The 19,905-nt window shown below is 37.1% G+C and overlaps 1 protein-coding gene and 1 long non-coding RNA gene across 4 annotated transcripts in view; one reads left to right on the top strand and one right to left on the bottom strand.

Moving 5' to 3' along the window:
• Nucleotides 1-7,649, top strand: part of SDHAF3 (succinate dehydrogenase complex assembly factor 3) — a 67,931-nt gene extending 60,282 nt beyond the window's left edge. Inside the window, exon 2 of the mRNA XM_010972336.3 lies at nucleotides 7,406-7,649. Coding sequence (XP_010970638.1) covers nucleotides 7,406-7,609 — 204 coding nt within the window. The 3' untranslated portion in view covers nucleotides 7,610-7,649. The remainder of the gene's footprint in view (nucleotides 1-7,405) is intronic.
• LOC141578169 (uncharacterized) overlaps nucleotides 1-19,905 on the bottom strand; it is a 332,741-nt gene that overhangs the window by 34,155 nt on the left and 278,681 nt on the right. For 2 of the 3 annotated variants that reach the window (XR_012508201.1, XR_012508200.1), the window contains 4 exons: nucleotides 6,708-6,765; nucleotides 2,920-3,107; nucleotides 2,230-2,367; nucleotides 1,448-1,649 (listed from right to left, as the gene is read on the bottom strand). This is a non-coding gene — a long non-coding RNA (uncharacterized LOC141578169). The remainder of the gene's footprint in view (nucleotides 1-1,447; nucleotides 1,650-2,229; nucleotides 2,368-2,919; nucleotides 3,108-6,707; nucleotides 6,766-19,905) is intronic. The other variant, XR_012508202.1, reaches the window with a different exon arrangement.

Below are 19,905 nucleotides of genomic sequence, written 5' to 3'. Positions count from 1 at the left end.
GTTCTTAGGAATATGGACAATGAGGTATGGGGGTTTGGCACTACAGAATGATGAGTATTTTAATGGGTGACGCAGAATGTGTTCTTCCAATGTCGGCAGAATCAAGTGCCCATAGTTCTTTAGGTGCTAAGCCTAACAGTTTGTCTTGTTCAGTGTCATCCTCATCATGAGTCACAAACATTATATGATGACCAAAGTCTGATTTGGTCTTTCAGATCTAGAAATATTTCTCCTTTAAGAATAAAGGAAATATGGACTTCATAAGTTTCCAGTAGATCTCTGCCTGTCAGGTGACTGGGAGTACTTTCTACTAGAAGAAAAAGGAGGGCCTTCCTTTATGTTCCCCTAAGTAGAATTCTAAAGGTAATGATTTAAAAGCCTTAATAAGTGTATTAGAAACCCCTACCATCTGTACTGAGGTATTACTCTGAGGGGGAGGGCCTTTAATTTTGGCAGCATTCAAAACTGGAAAGGTGGCCCCTTTATCTATGAGCGCTTTGATTGTTCTCCTTGTATAATCATTTCTCCTTCTCCTAGGGTGTTAGAGAGGGGAAGCGGAAAGAGTCCCCATGTTCCCCCGGAGCAGCCCTGTTCTTGTTGAACTCATAATTCTGGTCTAAAACCCAGTTTTCCTACTAAACTTAAAATTTATTTTTCTGATGTGGTTTTCTGCAGTAAAAGTAAACTTTGGTTTTCTCTATTCGGTTGTGGATTGAATGAGGGTTGGTTAACCTTCAACTGGCATTGAGTACCTAATTGGTGCAGCTGAAAGTTCACATTTTTTTTTTTTTTTGTAGATAAAACTTATAAGGGCTTTTTAAAAAAATGGCCTTAAAAGTTGGTGAGCCAGTGTAACAAGGGCGTTTGTAGGTAGTGTGAACCACCCTAGATTGTCTTTTGACCAGAGTAGTCAATTCCTCATCTAAGCCTTCCAAAAAGGCAGAGTTAATTAAGGGATCTTTTTGGTGATTAGAGAATGAATAAGTCAAGTCAGAATATTACTTAAAATTTTTTTTAACCTTCCATAATAGTCCAGAATTGATTCATCAGGTCTTTGCTTGCACTGCTGGATCTTTGTCTAGTCTACAGTTTTTGGAAAAAGCTCTCGGATAAATTTGAGTAATTTTTGAGCTAATTCCTTGCATTCAGTGTGAGCCTGTGGATTATGTAATTCAAAGTCCATTAGAGGTCGTTTCCAACCTGCTTTCTCTGTCCATTCCCCTGGTTTGCTTTCAGAAACTAATTGGTATAGCTCTGAAAACCTGGGTTCATAGGTCCAGATGGTTAACTCAGACTCCTTAGCAAACCCCAATGGATCCTGACTTGGAGTGGGAAATTCCTTAGCCAGGGCTCTAAGTTCTGCTTGGGTCCAGCGTGTGTATGTAAGTACCGAGGACAGTTCACCTCTCCCTGTAATAGGTTTCTCCTTAAAGGGAGCTATACTCACCTCTGATTTTTTTTGATCTACCTTTATCAGGGAAGAGGGACCAGCAGGAGGTGGTAGAGACAGAAGCGAAGAAGAGATAGTTCTGGACCAGGCAGGCAATTCAGGTAGAAGATAACATGGGAGGAGCAGAGGTAGAGACAGTGTCAGTGCTAGTGGCCTTTTCTAGTTCTGACATAGTTTCAAGCAGTTTCTTGTTGGTTTCCTGCAAAGAAGTTACTTTATCATTTCCTCTTTTAGAAGCGTCTAAATACCAATCAAGTAAGTATTCCATTCAGTCTGTTTGATCTTACTGCCAGCTTTTTCTAACTGTGCACACAAAAATATCAATTTTGGAATATCAAAAAGAACCCCAATTTGGCCATTTTAGATCGGGATCTCCTTTACTATAATTTCCCCAATTAAGTAGGTACTTGCAAGTATGAGCTCCATACATGAATCTGGCTAGGGTGCTAGCCCCAGCTTGGTGTTCTGATGCCCCTTGTTTCTCTTGGAGACTGTTTCTAATTTTAAAGTTGAATTTGTCAGGGATAAATTTTCACTTTTATCCTGACAAGTTCTGTTGAGGTAGCCAAACTGAGGGAAAGCAGCAGCTCAGCAGCCTCTTACCTAACCACTCAGTCCAGACCCTGGTATCTTTCAACCAGCCCCACCCAGCACCTCTCCACTGGGTGGGTATCTCCCCTCAGTATCTCAGCTGGGGGGCCAGGTACCTGGATACACTGCCCAATAAAACTCGGGATCATCCATCAATATGGGAGATCCGAGAACCAGGAGAGACTCACCAAAGCTCATCTGGACTCAGAGGAGGCGGATGGACACAAAGGGCCTCTGCTGGTACCAAGGCTCTGGTTCCTTGTAGAGTTCAGGCGAAGGAGAGAAGTCTGCTCGGGGTGCCTTCATGGGGTCGCCAAAACTGTTGACTGAAGTAAAATCACACAACGTGAGACTTGTGGGCTAAGCTTTATTTGGAACAAAATGAGGACGATAGCCTGGAAGCCAGCATCCTGAAAGCTCTGAGAAACTATTCCGAAGAGGCAGGGGAAAACTCAGTATTGTATATGATTTCAGTGAAGGGGGGACATGTGCAGTCAAGAACACGTTTAGGCAGAGGCTGCTGCTAGTCACAGGGAGTAGATGTCACCGTTAATGACTTTTAATGCTTTTCTAGATATGAAGAGACGTAAGAATTGGGGCCATAAAATCTTCTCCTGAACATACCTAAATACCTGAAGGTCTGTTCAGCCAGTTTTCCCAGGGCACAGAGCGCCTCATTCCTGACCTCCATCCTGAACTCCTTTCAGGGTGTGCTGGAGGTCAGTGGCTGCAGCTGCTCGTGATTTAATCCAAGCAGAGTTAGATGGCAAGTGCCAATTTTTAGTCAGCAGGAGCTAGGAGTTTTGAGTTCCCTCCTGGTTGTGTGTTGCCATGCTGGGTTAGGGTTTACAGGGAGATGATGTCTCGGCCTCTCTCACCTGTTTCGATGTGGGTTTTTTCTTATTTGCCCAATAGGTAGGAGTTGCACTTTCAAAGGGAATTGTTTCACGTGTAGCTGTAGATTTGGTGTGTCTGTGACGAGAGAAGCATCCGGGAGTCTTCTTTGTTACCATCTTGAACTGGAACCTCCTCTTCACACTTCTGTTTGAAATGCATTTCTCATTTTCTCGAGAAACATAAGAATTTAAAGCATTAGATTGTTACCTTAATGATTATAAATTATACCCCCAGTGAAATATTCTGAAATTATGCATATTTAAATTTTAAGGGTAAAATTATGAAATTTTTTAAAATATAGGAAGGAGAAAATTATATAAAAGACATTTATATATCCCCCAACCAGAAAAAACAAGTATTGACATTTTATAGTATTTGCTTTAGATCAGTCTTTTAAAAAGTAAATAAAATTTTAAAAGTACAGCTAAAATTTTACCCCAATCTTTTCCCCCTTCTTTGTCCTCAAAAGTGGTGTCTGTTGTTTCCATATATTCTGTGCCTATGTATATATCTATGAAGAATATATATATATATATTTCTATTTAAAAATGGTCATGCTGTTCATAAATTTTTCAGGATTTTTACTTTATGGGTCTTTTTCAATAATTTGACTATGATATGCATTAGTGTGGCTTTACTTTATCTTCCTTGGATCTTGCTAGCTTTTTGAACTGTACATTTATTTTTCAGATATTAATGCCTCCTTTTCTTGTGGGATTTCATTTAAACATGTGTTTTACCATTGTCTCACAGATCACTGATCTTAAGTTGATTTTAAAATAGTTTTTCAGATTGGATAATTTATACTGATACATTTAAGTTTATTGAATCTTTTAAGCCCATTCATTGAGGATTTTTAAATTTCAGATACTGCATTTTAGAGTTCGAGTTTTCATTTGGTTTTTACAGTTTGTAATTTTCTGCTGAGATTTCTCATCTATGCATTCATTATGACCATATTTTCTTTTATATACTTGAACATATAATAGGTGCTTTAAAATCCTTTGCTTCTAGTTTTAATGTCTGAATCATTTCAGGCATTGCCTTTTCTCTTTATTATGGGTCACATTTTCTGTTTCCTGTAATTTTGGGTTTTCTCCCTGCACACTGTGAATGATAGATACATCATAGAGACATTATTCCACTGTGTTCTTCCAAAGTGTATTGATTTTGTTTTATCAAGCAGTTAGCTTGGCAGAACTCAGATTCCAAACTCTGTGTCCCCTTTAACAAGAACCAACTGAAGTGTCTACTTCTTTTTGCCTTAGCTGGGCTGCTTTAGTCTGTCCTGAGTGTGCTTAGTTAAGGGGTTTGGCAGAGTTTATTTGCAGAATTTAGGGTTCCCCTTTTGTAGCTTACTTTTTTCCCCTGAGATTTCCTTTCTCACTTTCTAACTGCTGCTGTTCTCCCACACTAGGCTCTGAGCACTCAGTCACCTCCCAGTACCAACCTGCATCTTCCCTCAGAAAAAAGCTATAAAAATGGCAGTGTTCTCTGCTATTCTTCATTCTGTCAGCTCCTTTCTGCTTTCTAGCTTTGGTTGCTTCCAGTGTCTGACTGATTATATTTTGTCTAGACTTCATAATGTTATCTGCAGGAGGGTTAGTCTGATAGAAGGTACTCCACTATTAATGGAAGCAAAAGTCCTTGCATAACTTTTTTTTTTTGAATGTGGTAGAAATATATATAACACAGAATTTGCCATTTTTAACTGTAACATTCAGGGGCATTAATTGCATTTACAGTATTGTTCATCAGTTACCACTGTCTATACCCAAAACTTTTTCTTCCCAAACAGAAAATCTGTGCCCATTAAGCAATACATCGCCACTCCCTCTCCCCCAGACCCCGGTAACCTCTACTCTAGTTCTGTTTCTATAGATTTGCCTATTCTACATATTGCACATGAGTGGAATCCTACAATATTCTTTTGTGTCTGGGTTATTTCAGTTTTAGCATAATGTTTTCAAGTTTCATCCATATTGTAGAACGTATCAGAATTTCATTCCTTTTTAATGGTAAGTAATACTCCATTTGTATGTCCATATCAATTTTGTTTAGGGAACATTTGGTGAACATGGGTTGTTTCCACATATTTGCTATTGTGAGCAATGCTGTTATGATCACGGGTGCACCAGTATCTGTTTGAATTCCTACTGTCACTTATTGGGTCTATATATACAAGTGGAATTGCTGGATCATACAGTAATTCTTTAACTTTTTGAGGAATTGCTTAACTTATCCATATTGGTTATACCATTTTCTATTCCCACCCGCAATGGACAACACTTTTATTTATTATCTCTATTGTTATAGCCATCCTAGGGGGTATGAAGTGCTATCTCATCTCATTGTGATTTTTATTTGCATTCCTCTAATGACTAATGGTGTTGAGTATGTTTTCTCATGCTTGTTGGTGGTCTGTATATATTTGGAGAAATGTCTATTTAAGTCTCCTTTTTTTTTTTTTTTGTAATTATTTATACATTCTGGGTATTAAACCCTTGTCAGACATGTAGTTTACAAATAGTTTTTTCCCATTCGATAATTTGTCCTTTCACTTTGAGTGTCCTTTGATACACAAGTTTTAAATTTTGATGCAACCAATTTATCTATTTCTTTTTTTGCTCATGGTTTTGGTTTCATAGATCTAAGAATCCATTGCCAAATCCAAGGTCATGAAAATTTACCCCAGTTTTCTTCTAGGAGTTTTATGATTTTAGCTCTTACATTTAAGTCTTAAATTTAAGTCTTATATTTAAATCCATTTTGTGTTTCTGTACATGGTGGGAGGTAGCGATCCAACTTCACTCATTTACATGTAGAAATCCAGTTTGTCCAGCAGTATCTGTTAAAGAGACTATTCTTTCTCCCGTTGAATAGACTTGACAACTTGTCAAAATTGGCGATATATATATGGGTTTATTTCTGGACTCTCAATTCTATTCTGTTGGTCTATGTATCTATTCTAAAACCAGTACCACACTGTTTTGATTACTTATTGTAGCTCTGTGGTACATTTGGAAATTGGAAACTGAATGATCCAGTATTATTCTTTTTCAAGGTGGTTTTGGCTATTCAAAACCTCTCACATTTTCATAAGAATTTGAGTATTGGTTTCTCCATTTCTGCAAATGAATACTTTTTAAACCTGCTTTTTTGGATTCTGATTGTATTAACATCAATAAATCTCCAAAACAGACATTTAGTACACTTACTGTCAATGGATTGTGAAGAAGTCTCTAAATGAACACTTGTCCTTTCTCCCACCGAAGTACAATTAGATTGTTTCCAGTTTGTTGCTTTAACAGTGTCACAGTGAACATTTCTTTGCATGCTACCTGTCTACGTGTTAGAAAGTTTTAGGACAGTAGTTCTCAACCTGGGCAGGTCTACCTGCCAGGGAACATTTGGCAATGTTTGGAGACATTTCTGAAGGGAGGGATGCTACTGGCATCTAGTCAGTGGAGACCAGAGATTCTGCTGAACATCCTACAGTACAAGAACAGACTCCCACCCACCCCACTACGAAATAGTTTCCAAATTATCCAATTTGTTCATAGTACCAAGGTAGAGAAACCCTGCTCTGGGGCATGTACTTCCTTAAAAATGGGATTTATAAAACCTAGAGGGTGTGCAATCTTTTTCTGGTACTTGTTAATTACATGAAATGGGTTTCTGTAAAACATGCAGAAAATATTGTTTTTAATTTATCTTAAACTAGCTAGAATAGCAGAATTATCCAGAGTTAGCTAATTTGTTTACTTACCTAGAGGGTGCACGTAATCTTTTAACTTCAAGAACTGCAATACGTTGGTACTTCCTGCCTGATTAAAAAGATTGATTTTAGAGTGAGAATCTGCTTTATAAGACAATGGAAGTTGAAACATTAGGCTGAAGCTGATTGAGAAAAATTATAGCATGAAAAATGTAGGAATTTTTTTCCTGGCATCAAAGATGGCTGTTAAATATTGAAAGCTTAAAGACTTGAAAAGTTTTTCTCTCTAAATGTGATTTAAATTAGTTTTAAAATTTAAGACAGGGGAATGAACCTAATGAATTTTGAGACCCGCTTTTAAACCAGTAAGACCCCATGGCTCCCCCTTTGAAAAATCTGATGAAAATTACGGCCTCAGGACCGTGTGCACGTTTGTATACATAGTTTTGCATATGGTTTTTGAGTGATATGCGTGCTCCTGAAGCCTGCCCGTGAACCATCTAGATTTCCAGACTAAGGATTTTGGTGAAATTTAAGGTGCTTAAAAAAAATGTATTCGAAATTGTCACTGAATAGTAAAGACACAGATATACTGTTAGTGTCGTCTTCACCAAATACAGAAGACTCAGTGACGGAGAAAAATAGGTAGCTTGGAATTAGAATTCTTCCAAGTCCTTCAATGCTTAATGAATACAGATCTTATTTTAATTTTATATTTCTACCTTTCCTTTCCTTTTTCTTTTTACTAGGTTTATGCAGCAGTGCTATGGCAACAAGCTAATGAAAACAAACAGAATTCAACTGAAAAAGCATGTTTTGGAACCTCCCTACCGGAAGAAAAACTTAATGACTTTCGTGATGAACAGATTGGACAGTTGCAGGAGCTGATGCAAGAAGCCACTAAACCCAATAGACAATTTAGTATTACTGAATCCAAGAAACCAAAATTTTAGTCTGTACAATAAAGCTTAACAAAGCATTTAAATTTCAGAACCCCTTATTTTAACTATCATTGGTTTATAAAATTTGCTTCTTTAAGGTTTTTAGGCTTTGAGAATGCCTAGTGTTAATGATTATGAATGCTCTCTATAATACACAGATCAGGAGTGGGTGAAACTGCATTATTGAAGTAACAGTACTTGCTGGGTTTGATTTGGTGTTTTGTTTATTATTTTTTTTTTGACTAAACCAGAAAGAATGGCTGTAAAATGGACAAGCTTGTGAAATTTTGCTGAAAAAATTTTTATACATAAGTTTGTTTTTAATGCTTTTCTTGTTCAAGCATTAGCTTCTTCATGGCTTTGGCTTCGTTGGTAAGTATATCATGATAATGATAGATGTGAAATTTCTAAGGTTATTATCTAAATACATTGTTACCCTGTAAGTTTTCATCATTTCTGCTTTAATAATACATATATGATGATTCTTTAAAATGTCCTTTCTCTCTGAGTCATTGTTGATCTACAATGAAAGGTTAAAAAAGAAGCTTTGAGATCCAGTATTATATGTATTATCATTTGTATAATAGATTATGTAATGTATAACACATTTCTGTGGTGCTTGTAGTAACAGATCACCCCTTAAATAGTCTGTATTTAACTTGATAATCTCATTTATGGCCTGATGCATGGGGAGATAAAAACACTTCATTATTAATTGAAAAAAATCAAACTATAATCCCATTCACATCCTAAAATGTTTATGAATTTTAAAATATTACATACTAAAATGACTTGTATGTTTAATTTTGCATGTTTACTGTAAGATTCTGAAGTTACCATTTTTCAAGTGCAATTGTGTTTGCTCTTTTAACAGTTGATCCCTATTTTCTCTGTGCTGTTTTATGGTTTCTCTTTGTATAGGGCTGCAAGGTCTCTAAGTCCTTTCTTCCGCCCCTCTTTAGTCTGGAGGTTGATTCTCATAGAAGATAAGCAGTCAATCAGTAATTAGTCTTTACATTCTAACAGGCTCCAGGAGTAGAACAATAAGATAAAGCTCTTGCCCTCCAGTTTAACCTCTAACCGTGCATGCAGGAACCATTTCATCATGAACAAATACATTATGTCCTCAAACTCTTTACAGTACTAACACCTACAAGGACAGCGCTTCTGTGTCTTGTGACGTGGGAGTTGTAGATCCTTTAGATTCTCCTGTTGTCCCTTTCAGCCTGGCACTGTCACCCTCCCTTTAGAATTCTCCATCCTTGTTCTTTGTTACCTAGCTCATACCTCTTCATCTCAAGTCTTGCCATCATTTTGGTCATCTTAGTATTAATCCATCTGGTTGATTTATCTGGTAGCCTCATGGTTCTTTGCTGGTTTATTATTCACTTTCAGTAATTCAATCTCCCATCTTCCTGGCTACACTTAAGCCCACTTTATTCAGAAGTGAATAAAGCGCCACATCTGCAATTATGAATTACACAACATTCCATGCTTTTTTCATTGTTTCTTATCTTGATCAGTGTTTTACTCCTGCTGCACCTGGTCATTCTTTTAATAAATACCTACTGAGATATACCTAATAAATACCTACATCATAAGCCAGGCGTCATTCTAGGGACTAGAATACAGCAGTTATCAAAGACAAAATGTATTTCCCTACAGAACTTACATTCTTAAGAGGAGAAGCAAAATAAACAAACTATGTAGGGTGGTTAGTACGATGGAGAAAAATAAAACAAGGATAGAGCTGTAGTTCCCAAATTGTGAACTGAGATGCCCTGAGGCAGCACAGAGAACCCACAGGGTGCTGCAGGATATTTTAAACTGCAGGAAATCACAGCCGTGTTTATAGGACACTACACAAGCTACTAGCCTAAGGTATTTCAGTTTTACTATTGCAGCATTTCTTCTGGATGAGTCATCGTTGTGAAGCTGGGCTTTAGTGATTGCTGTGATAAAAGCAAATACCACACAAAAACTATTAACAGAAAATGTCCAACATGATCACAGTGTCTGAGAGGCTATGTAATGTCCAACAGGTGCTAAATTGTTAGGGTATTATAAGTGAAACTCTTGTGGGTTTGTGGTTTTGTGTGTGTTTACTGCTGGTGTGCTGTGTAAATACTGAGACACTAAGGATGTGGGAACTGCTGAAACCAGCAGTGTCAGAGAATGGGGAACTCATTAGTCTTTTGACCACTCAGTTTACTTACTGTCAGTCCTTTACTGTCTTCATTTCCATCCCAATCTGCCCTCGTCTGTGATACTTCACTGCAGCCAACCATTTTGCAAACCCACAATGTTGTCTCCTTTTCCTTTCACCTCTGCTGCTCTCACCAAGATAACCACTCACTTGCCAAAATTAATAGGATATTAATCAGTATAAGATTGGTATGTTATCCTCTGAGGCTCGATAGTGTTTTTAATTCTCTAGTGCTTTTAAATCACTACTTGTTGGTTTGTACACCACCTAACCTTCCTTTACATTATAATTTTTCCCCCCAAATAGTGATGTTTTTCTGGGATTTCATTTTTAGGACTCCTAGTTCACATATCTATTGCTTCACATAATTAGATATACTCTTAAATTGTAACACCAACCCAAATCTCATTTCTAAACATCAGATCTGTGTTTGAAATTCTTTTTGACATTTCCAACTCATATTAAAGTCCTTTTTCTTCCCACCTCAGGGAATGAATGATATTAACATATACCCAGTTCACTAGTTCAGAATTCTGTAATTTAGCCTAGATTTCAGTTTCCCTGGAGGCCTCATCACTATTCAGCAATTCTGACAACTCCCTGTGATGGACTGTACAACAGCCATAATTCTCCATCACTCCTTGTACCCACATCCCCTTGGCAGTGTGACTTTGCAGTTCCTCCTATAAAGAATTCTTATCTGTTTTACAATTCCCCAAACCTGGACTGGCCTTGTTCCTTGATTTGCTCAGAAGAATATGGGGAGTGACATGTAAACTTAGGCTCTAGGCCTCAGAGCCTTGTCCACTCCCAACTGCCATGTGAACAATCTCTGTCTTATGGGAGACGTGGAACAGAGGGGAAGTCATCCTAGCTGAAGCCATCGAGACCAGCTAGCTCTCAGCCACCTGCAGATCCGTCAACGAGCCCAGCCAAGACCAGAAGAACTGCTCAGCTGATCCCAGCCCAAATTGCCAATTGTAAGTTAACTGACAGTTCTTTTAAATTACTGTATCTTGAGGTGGTGTCTTGTATAATTAAAGCAAACTGCTTTACTATTTCAAAATTATTACTTTCTCTCTACTTAGTCTGATATTTTAGACTTAGAATTCTTTTTGCCTGCAGTAACCTATATGTAGCATCTTTGTCTTCAGCATGCTCATTAATGTACTGTTCTCCATGTGGCTGTAAACACTGCCTTACTGATATGTAAAATCTGATCATATAATTTTCCTGCTTGCAGTTTGGAGTGGGAGAGGTATTTGGATTATTCTAGGTAGAATGTAAAAGCATTTCTGAGAAGCATTTAGAGTTGGCAATATCCTAAGAAATTAAATAATTACAAGGCCAATAATATCTAAGTGAAACTGCTGAAGCCTCTTTTGCCCTGAGGGTGAATTTCAGCTTTGGTTTTGATGGTCCTTTAAAACATAGTGGACAGACAACAAAGCACACAGTCCACCTGAGGCAGAGAAAGCCAGCCCCTAAGGACTACACCCCTCAGGGTAAGAGTGAGCCAGAAGCACACCTGCTCCAGTGTTTGTGCAAGGTTGAAGGCCACCCCAAATTCAAGTCATCGAGGTGCTAAAACCGACAAAACTTAAGGCTATGAATTTGGTGGTCTCAGAATGAGTGCTTGGCAGATGTAAACACATCTTTGGAGGATGCTGGGATCATGAATCAATTTCCTAGGAAGTATAGCTTAAGTTTAAATAAAATCCATAAGGAAGACTAGCATCATGAATGAAAGGCAGCAGAACACAAGAAAACAACTTTGGAATTAGCACATATATAATGTAAAACATAAGTGTGTATGTGTAAAAACTAAAAAGTTTTAAAATACCTGCAGGGAACAAAGCATTATAAAAACTGACCTAGCATATTTGAAGAACCAGGTAAAAGTTCTAGGAATGGAAAAATAACTAAAATTAAAAATAAAACAATGGAGAGGTTTAGCAGATTAGATGGGCCTGAAAAGAGAATCAATGACTGCAAAATAGAACAGAAGAAATGATCCAGAATGTGACATAGAAGAAGACCTTGAAAGTACAATAGGATAAAGCAAAAAGGGTCTAACATATAGCCAGTAATAGTTCCAAATAGGTAGTGGCCCAGAAGCAATATTTGGAGAGAGATTTGCTGAGAATTTTTAGATAAATGAAAAATACCAGTCCACAGATTTTTCCAAAGCAGATAAATATGAACTCCTCACTTAGATAAACCACAGTGAAACAGTAGATGCTAAAGACAAAAACTTACAAAAGCAGCTAAAACAGAAGTCACCTTCGGAGAACCCTAAGAGCAGCATCAGCGAGTCTCCTTTCGCTTACTTCTCACCAGCAGTAACGGCAGTCAGAACGCAGCTGGGTGACTGTCGCTAATGTGTGAGAGAAAGATAACGTTCAACTTAACATTCTCTACTTAGCAAATACATTTCAAGAATGATGGTGGAATGTAGCCAGTTTCTGACTACAAAGCAGCAAAGGTTGCCACCTTGCAGTTTCTTATGAAAGGGGATTCTAAAGGATGCGCTTTATATGGTATGAAGGTGATGAAAGAAGGAATGAAGGACCAAGATGGTTGTAAATATGGATTAATCTAAAGAAACATTTACCATAGGTAATAATACTGATGTTTCCCGGGGTTAAAAAAGGAGGGATAGAAAAAACACAAGAATAATATATAAGTTGTCAGGGTAGTGATTGGAATAAATGCTCTAAGTGTAAATGGTCTGAGAAGAGACTAACTTCAAGTATAAATATGATTTCTAGCGTATAACTCATTTCTATGTAACATTTGAGTGGCTGTCATATAGAAATGAGTATATAACCTCCGAGCCAGTAGACGGGGAAGATGAAACAGGAAAAATACTTGTTATAAAATAAGGAAAGTAAAGAGAAAAACATAGAAGAGGGAGGCTAACTAGAGAGATAAAAATTGAGATATTAAATATAATCCAAAGTATTAAAAATTATACTAACTATATAAGTGGACTGAGTTATCCAGCTAAAGGCAGGTTGTTAAACTGGTTGAAAAATGAAACCAGTTATTGCTGTTAGAGACCACATCTAAAGCACAAACTACAAAGGTTGTAAAGTAAAATGATGGTAAAAGTTATACCAACCACAAATAACCTGACATAGATATAATATCTAAAAAAATTATTTAAGGCAGAAACACTGCAAAAGAAAGTAACTTCATATAATGAAAGGTTTAGCTCACTAGGAGGATCATTTTGGTATTTACCCAAGAAGTGATTAAAGAGCCCTATATTTTAGGACATTAATACAGTTCCAAGTAACCCATGAATCAACTGAGAAATCTGAACAGAGCCTAAAATATAAGTGAAACTGAACATTAGTGAAATACTTAGTAAAATTTATGAGTTATTAGCTAAAGCAGTGGTTGAAGGAAATTGATAACCTTAAGTGTATCTAGCAGAAAGAAACAAAGGCTGATTATTAATGAGAGAAGCATCTAACTTAATAAATTACAAAAACACTACAGAATAATCTTAAAGGAAAGGGAAGAAAATCAAAATAAGGGCTGAAAGTAATTTTTAAAAAATCAAATGTTCATTCTTGAAAAAGACTTACCAGTGACAAATCTCTGGCAAAGTTGGTTAAAAGAAAGAACATACAATCAGTATCAGGAGTGAAGAAGAGGACATAACTATTTCTGTTGTAATGTTAAATATATATGGCATTATGAAGAACTAAAAGCCAGTAAATTTTTATCATGTAGAATAAATGGACACATTTTTAGAAATACATAGCTTACCAAAACAGACAAAGAATGGTTCTATAGTTATTAATTGAATAAATATTCCTGGAAAGAAAATTCTAGGCCTAAATAACTTCTTTGGTGAGTGCTGCCAAATATTTCAATAAATAATTCCAAACTTAATTCCTTCCAGAGAGTAGAAAAAGAGGGTTACTCACTAACTCATTTTATGAGACTGGCAAACTCCTGATACTGAACGATGGTATGAGAATGGAAAATTACATGCTAATTTCACTTAGTTTAGGATTTTGCCTCTGTGTTTCTAAGTATCAGTAAGACAAATCTAGAAAAGGATGATTCATCATGACCTGGTCAGGTTTATGCCAGGAATCCAAAGATGTTTTTACATTAGACAGTAAATAACTATGATCTTCCACATAATCAAATTAAAGGAGGTTTACGCATGACCGTCTCACTAGATGCAGAAAAAGCATTTGCTTAACATTTACCATTCATTCATGATAATAACACTCTTAACAAACCAGGTATAAAGGGCACTTCATCAATCTGAGTAAAGGGTTTCTACCAAACATCTGCAGCAAAAATGATGAATCCTTGAAAGCTCTCTGCTTGAAACTGGGAAAAAGACAAGGCAGTCTGTCATCACAGCTTTTCAAGTCAAAACTGTTAGTCTCATAATATTATTGTGTATGTAGAAAATCTAAAGGTATCTACAAATTATTGGAATGAATAAGAGAATTTCATAAGTTTGTTAGATGCAAAAATTGCTATATGAAAATCACTTGCATTTCTACATAGAGCAGCAACAAACATGAAAATGTATAAAAGTATGATTAAAATGCCAACACGTATTAAATACTTAGAAGCAATTTCACAAAAGATCTTCAGAACTCTAGAGAAAACTGAAATTTTACTTAAAGACACCGAAGAAGACTTAAATGAAGTTGTACTCCATGCTCAAAGATTTAAATATTCAGTATTATAAATATCTTAAGTCTCCCCAAATGGCTTGTAATTTCAATGGGATTTTCATCAAAATTCCAAAATTTTTTGTAATTGACAAGCACATTTTAAAATTTATATGAATACGCAAAGGACCAAAAATAGTCAAGGCACACTCTAAGAGGGACAATGTACTAGAATTTACCCTGCCTGGGAAAGACCCAAATGTAACCATAGCTATGGAGACAGTGTAGCACCTTATTATACGGGGGTTTGGTTAACGGCACTGGTGGTACTGCCATTGCCATAATGATGGTGGAGAAGGGACTCCTTTTCAATAAATGGTTCTGGGACAATTTGTTTGGGGTGGGGGGCGGGAGAACAACACTTTTTTGATGCCTAGAATTGTTTGTAGGTTCCTTAAAGATTGAAATGTTTAAGGCAAAATTACAACACTATAAGAATATAATACAGAGAATATCATCAAAATGTTGGGGTGGGAGAGGATTTTTCAAAGTAAGACATAACCAGCCTAACTGTAAAGGAAAAAAGTGAATAAATCTGCATATATTAACATGTTATTTTTTTTCTTTAAAAGCAGTAAAGAATGCAAATGCAAGCCTTAGAATACGAAGAGAAGGTTGCACCACATATAATGGCCAAAGAAACAGTATTCAGAATGCCTAAAGAATTACTGCACATCAATGAGAAAAGTGTGAAGTCCAATAGAAAATGGGCAAAAAAAACTTCAACAAGAAATTCACAAATAGGAAAACCACATGATCGGTAAACAAAAAAAATCCCGTGCCTCATTTGTAATAAACACATATAAACCACAATGAGATTGCACTGCACAACTTCCAGATTAACCAGAATAAAGAAACTGACAATAACAAGCATTATCAAAGATGGGAAATAATGGAAATACCTTATCTTGCTAGTGGGAGTATAAATTAGTATCACCTCTTTGGAAAACATTATGACACTCTCTTACAAATTTGAAGATGTTTATAGTCCATAAATACTACTGCATTATGATGTGGTTGTGGAGTGCAGACTCTGCTACCAACTATATGGCTTTGAATCCCATCTTTCTAGTTCTGTGAGCTTTAGCGTATGTCTTTAAACACAAAGAGTAGGATTCTGTCTCTCCTACTCCAGCCCATGCTCCCTGGAACCAATTTTTGCCCTCATAAGATTTTTGTGATGATTCAATGAGTTAATTAATGCATGTGAACAGCTCAGAACAATACCTAGAAAATAATAAACACTAGAAAGTGTTTGTAATCATTGTTAAGTGCTAGTACTGTTAACTAATATTACTTTACATCCCACAAGACCACTTCTACATATGTACACTAGATAATCCTGTACACTTGTGGAGGTGTAGGATACTATGCAAGGATGTTCATGTAAGAATTACTTTAGCAGCTGCAAACCAGAAACAATCCTTACTCCTGGGTATATATCCAGAGGGAACCCTAATTCAAAAAGATACATGCACCCCAATGGTCATAGCTTATTTACAGTAGCCAAGACGTGGAAGCAACCTCAGTGTCCATTGACAGATAACTGGATAAAGAAGCTGTGGTATATTTATACAATGGAATACTACACAGCCATAAAAAATAAAATCATGCCATTTGCAGCAACATGGGTGGACCTGGAGATTGTCATTCTAAGTGAAATAAGCCAGAAAGAGAAAGAAAAATACCATATATCACTCCTATGTGGAATCTAAAAAAAGATAAACTTATTTGCAAAACAAACAGACTTTCAGACACAGAGAACAAACTTGTGGTTGCTGTTGTGGGGGTGGCGGGAGGGGATAAATTGGGAGTTAGAGATTTGCAGACACTAACTGATACATATAGAATAGATAAACAAGTTCATGCTGGACAGTGCAGGGAACTATATTCAATATCTTGTAGTAACATGGTTAAAAAGAATATGAAAACGAATATATGTATGTTCGTGTATGCCTGAAGCATCGTGCTGTACCCTAAAAGTTGACATGTTGTAAACTGACTATATGTCAATAAAAATATATATAAACACCAAAAAATAAAATAACACCAAATGAAGGAGAGAAATAATAAAATAAAATCTCTACATAGACAAAGGCTTTTGGAGATACTTGCTTATGATCATAGGAAAGAAAAAAAAGACTGGGAAGACAAAGATATTGACAACTCCCCAGCCCACCCCCGCACTCTGCATATTGGGCCTTATTAAACAGCATTTAACTGTTGAGTATGTTGATGGCTCTTTAAAAATAGTAATAACTGGGTGCTCACTGAAGATTCCATGTGGGACAGGCCCTGGGTTTTAAAAATCTCTCTAGGAAATTCTGATGAATTTCTGGGATTGAGTTCTACTGCCTTGTTAAAAACAAACAACAACAATAACGAATTATGAATAAATAAAACAAATTATTTCATTTAAGGATCAACCACAAGTATTCTTTCATTTAGCATAATTAGCTTCTTCTAGCATAACTCCACAATTTTGATATATTCATAATACTTGATGAACTTGGTCAATATAAGAACATACTTGTTTGCTAGGGAAAATAAAGAATGTTACTTTTGTGTTTGCACTTGTTGCTTTAATTCATTTTTTATATTAAGTTCTTTGTTTTCTAGCCCTTTGCACTATTTTTTGCTGATGTGTTTCAAATAAACTTGGTTCTGCAATGAACAACACTTGAGGGTTGTTTGCACTTTCTCTTTGGTTTCTAATTTGATTCTTTTGGTAATAGATAATAGATAGGGAATAGATAGCAGAACAACTAGAGGTTTTCGTAATGTCAATTAGATTTATATAAAATTATTGAATTTGAAGAGGCTGGTAAGTTTATCTAGCCTAACCACATTTATCATTCTTCTATTTTCAAAATTTATTTGATGAAATGCCTCTTGACTCTCAGCATTAGTGAATTTGAAACACAAATTCACTTATTGCAACTAGTTTTGTGTTCTGGCTATCTCCAGGTCTGACGGAAACATGCAGAAATGCTGGGTTCAATCGACAGTTATTATGGGTTTTAATAAATGTATCATATTTGTACAAATTGTAAGATTAACTTGTGCTATCTTAGCAAAGAAGTAATAGAATTCAATGCTAGATACCTGAAATAGTACACCCTTTTCAGGGTTTCAAAACATCTTAGTGCAAAAGCTAATCAGAACTGAATGTTGAATAATTGTTGCTAAGCAACTTTGAAAGAATAACTATATGCATATTAATGACATACCTAGTGTCACTCACATTAGATGACTGAAAGGAGAACCAGTGCCAGGGTATAAGCATAGTAAAATTTTAAATTCAAAATGTATATCATAGTGAACTTGCAAGACAGCCTCACTCAAAAGCAGTTTGATTTTAAAATACAACAGAAAGATTATGGTAAAAACATTTGAATGAACTGGATTTGAATTAGTCAATATTTTAAACCAACATTTCTGAAGTAGGGAGGAGATGTGAGTTTTACCTCAAAGCTTAGCGTTATGAAATACGTGAGTGGCACCCTTTTACCTTCTAGAGCCAAAGACATCGCACAGCATTTAACTCTGATGCCCCAATCTGTCTTCCTAGAGAGAATACAAGTTCACAGGGCAGGAATTCTGTCCTGTTCACCGATATCTCGTTACTGCTTAGGATAGCGCTGCCCACATTGCAAGAACTCAGTAAAGATTTGTTGAGTGAAATAATAGTATCTAAAAATAGTGTGTGAGATCCATCCTGGAGACAGAAGCTACCGTTCACTTGAACATAGAAAGGTTAATAGAAGTACTAAACACAATAGGGAAGTCACTCTAAAGATATGAAGAGAACTCTTGAGAATAACGGAGGGCTGAGGGAGAGAACCCAGGGAAGGACACTGGAAGGCAGGGCCCTCCCCAAGGCTGGGACTCAGAGCCCACAGGAGAGGTGTGGCTGCCGCTCACACAACAGCAGAGATGTCTACTCCGTTGCCCAGGCAAGAACTAGACTATATTTGCTGAGCAAGCAGGAAACTACCTGTTAGCAGGTATGCTGAGGCTGGCAGGCAGGCTTGCAGAGGAAGTTGGGGTTTTAGGGATCCTGTTCGCTGGCAGTGTGCGGCCTGGGGAAGGCAGTGCACGCATCTGCAAGACCTTGAGAAATAAACTCAGGGGGAGCCGGCAGCCTGAGGCTGGTGTCAGGCGCACACAGCGAGCTGGCGCATCAGAAGCCTGCTTGTGGGCACCGCCACGAGGCTCGGGGTGCTCAGGGTCCATGCTGTGACATGATCACCAGGCCAGGCCAGGCTACAAGCCTGACAGGAGACCATACATCCTGGGCATACAGGTGGGGCAGAGTACCACGGGATATCCCGACACACGTGCCACTGACAGCCACACACAGGAGCCAGAAGCAAATATGACAGCCCTGTGTGATCAGGGAGAGAAATCCCTCCTCCTGCGATAACCTTCCACTGACAAAGCTTAACACTGTGCTCACTGCAAAGGAGGAATGTTGCAATCTCCATTATTACAGAGTTGGTGATGTAACCTGATTTGGAGAGGATGTGCAATAAACTGCTAGCCAGCACATACAGCTAACAGAGAAGGCTCATTATATGGCAGGCACTGGGATGTACATGGATTCATTTAAATCTCAACTTCCCTATGACTGGGAATGCTAGTCCTTTCTCCGTTTTATAGACAGAAAATCTGAACCTTAGAGAAATGAGATAACTTACTAGAGGTCCAACAGCTGATAACTGCAAGAGCTGGGGTCAACTCTTAGCCACGTCCATTGATGAAAATATTTCTCCCTTCTAAACTGGCAAAATCCAAAATTGTGGGGATAGGAACTGAAAATTCTGCAACTGAGCCATTATGAAAAACAGTGCGGAGATTCCTTAAAAAATTGAAAATAGATTTACCCTGTGATCCAGCAATCCCTGCTCCTGGGCATATATCCGGAGGAAACTCTAATTTGAAAAGATACATGCATGCACCCCAATGTTCATAGCAGCACTATTTACAATAGCCAAGACATGGAAGCAACCTAAATGTCCATCGACAGATGACTGGATAGAGAAGCTGTGGTATGTTTACACAATGGAATACTCCTCAGTCATAAAAAAATAATGCCATTTGCAGCAACACGGATGGATCTGGAAATCGTCATACTAAGTGAAGTAAGCCAGAAAGAGAAAAATATCATATGATGTCACTTATTATGTGGAATCTAAAAAAAAAAAGGCACAAATGAACTTATTTACAAAACAGAGACAGTCTGTAGACTGTCTAGACAAGTCTTCACAGACATGGAAAACAAACTTATGGTTACCAGTGGGGAAAGAGGATGGGGAGGAATAAATTGGGAATTCGGGATTTGTAGATACTAACTACTATATAAATAAAAGAGGTAACAAGGTCCTACT

The sequence above is a fragment of the Camelus bactrianus genome, chromosome 7 (assembly GCF_048773025.1).
Source record: "Camelus bactrianus isolate YW-2024 breed Bactrian camel chromosome 7, ASM4877302v1, whole genome shotgun sequence".
Lineage (NCBI taxonomy): Eukaryota > Metazoa > Chordata > Mammalia > Artiodactyla > Camelidae > Camelus > Camelus bactrianus.
The sequence above is the reverse complement of the archived record's forward strand: the minus strand, read 5'-3'. Positions and strand labels throughout refer to the sequence as shown.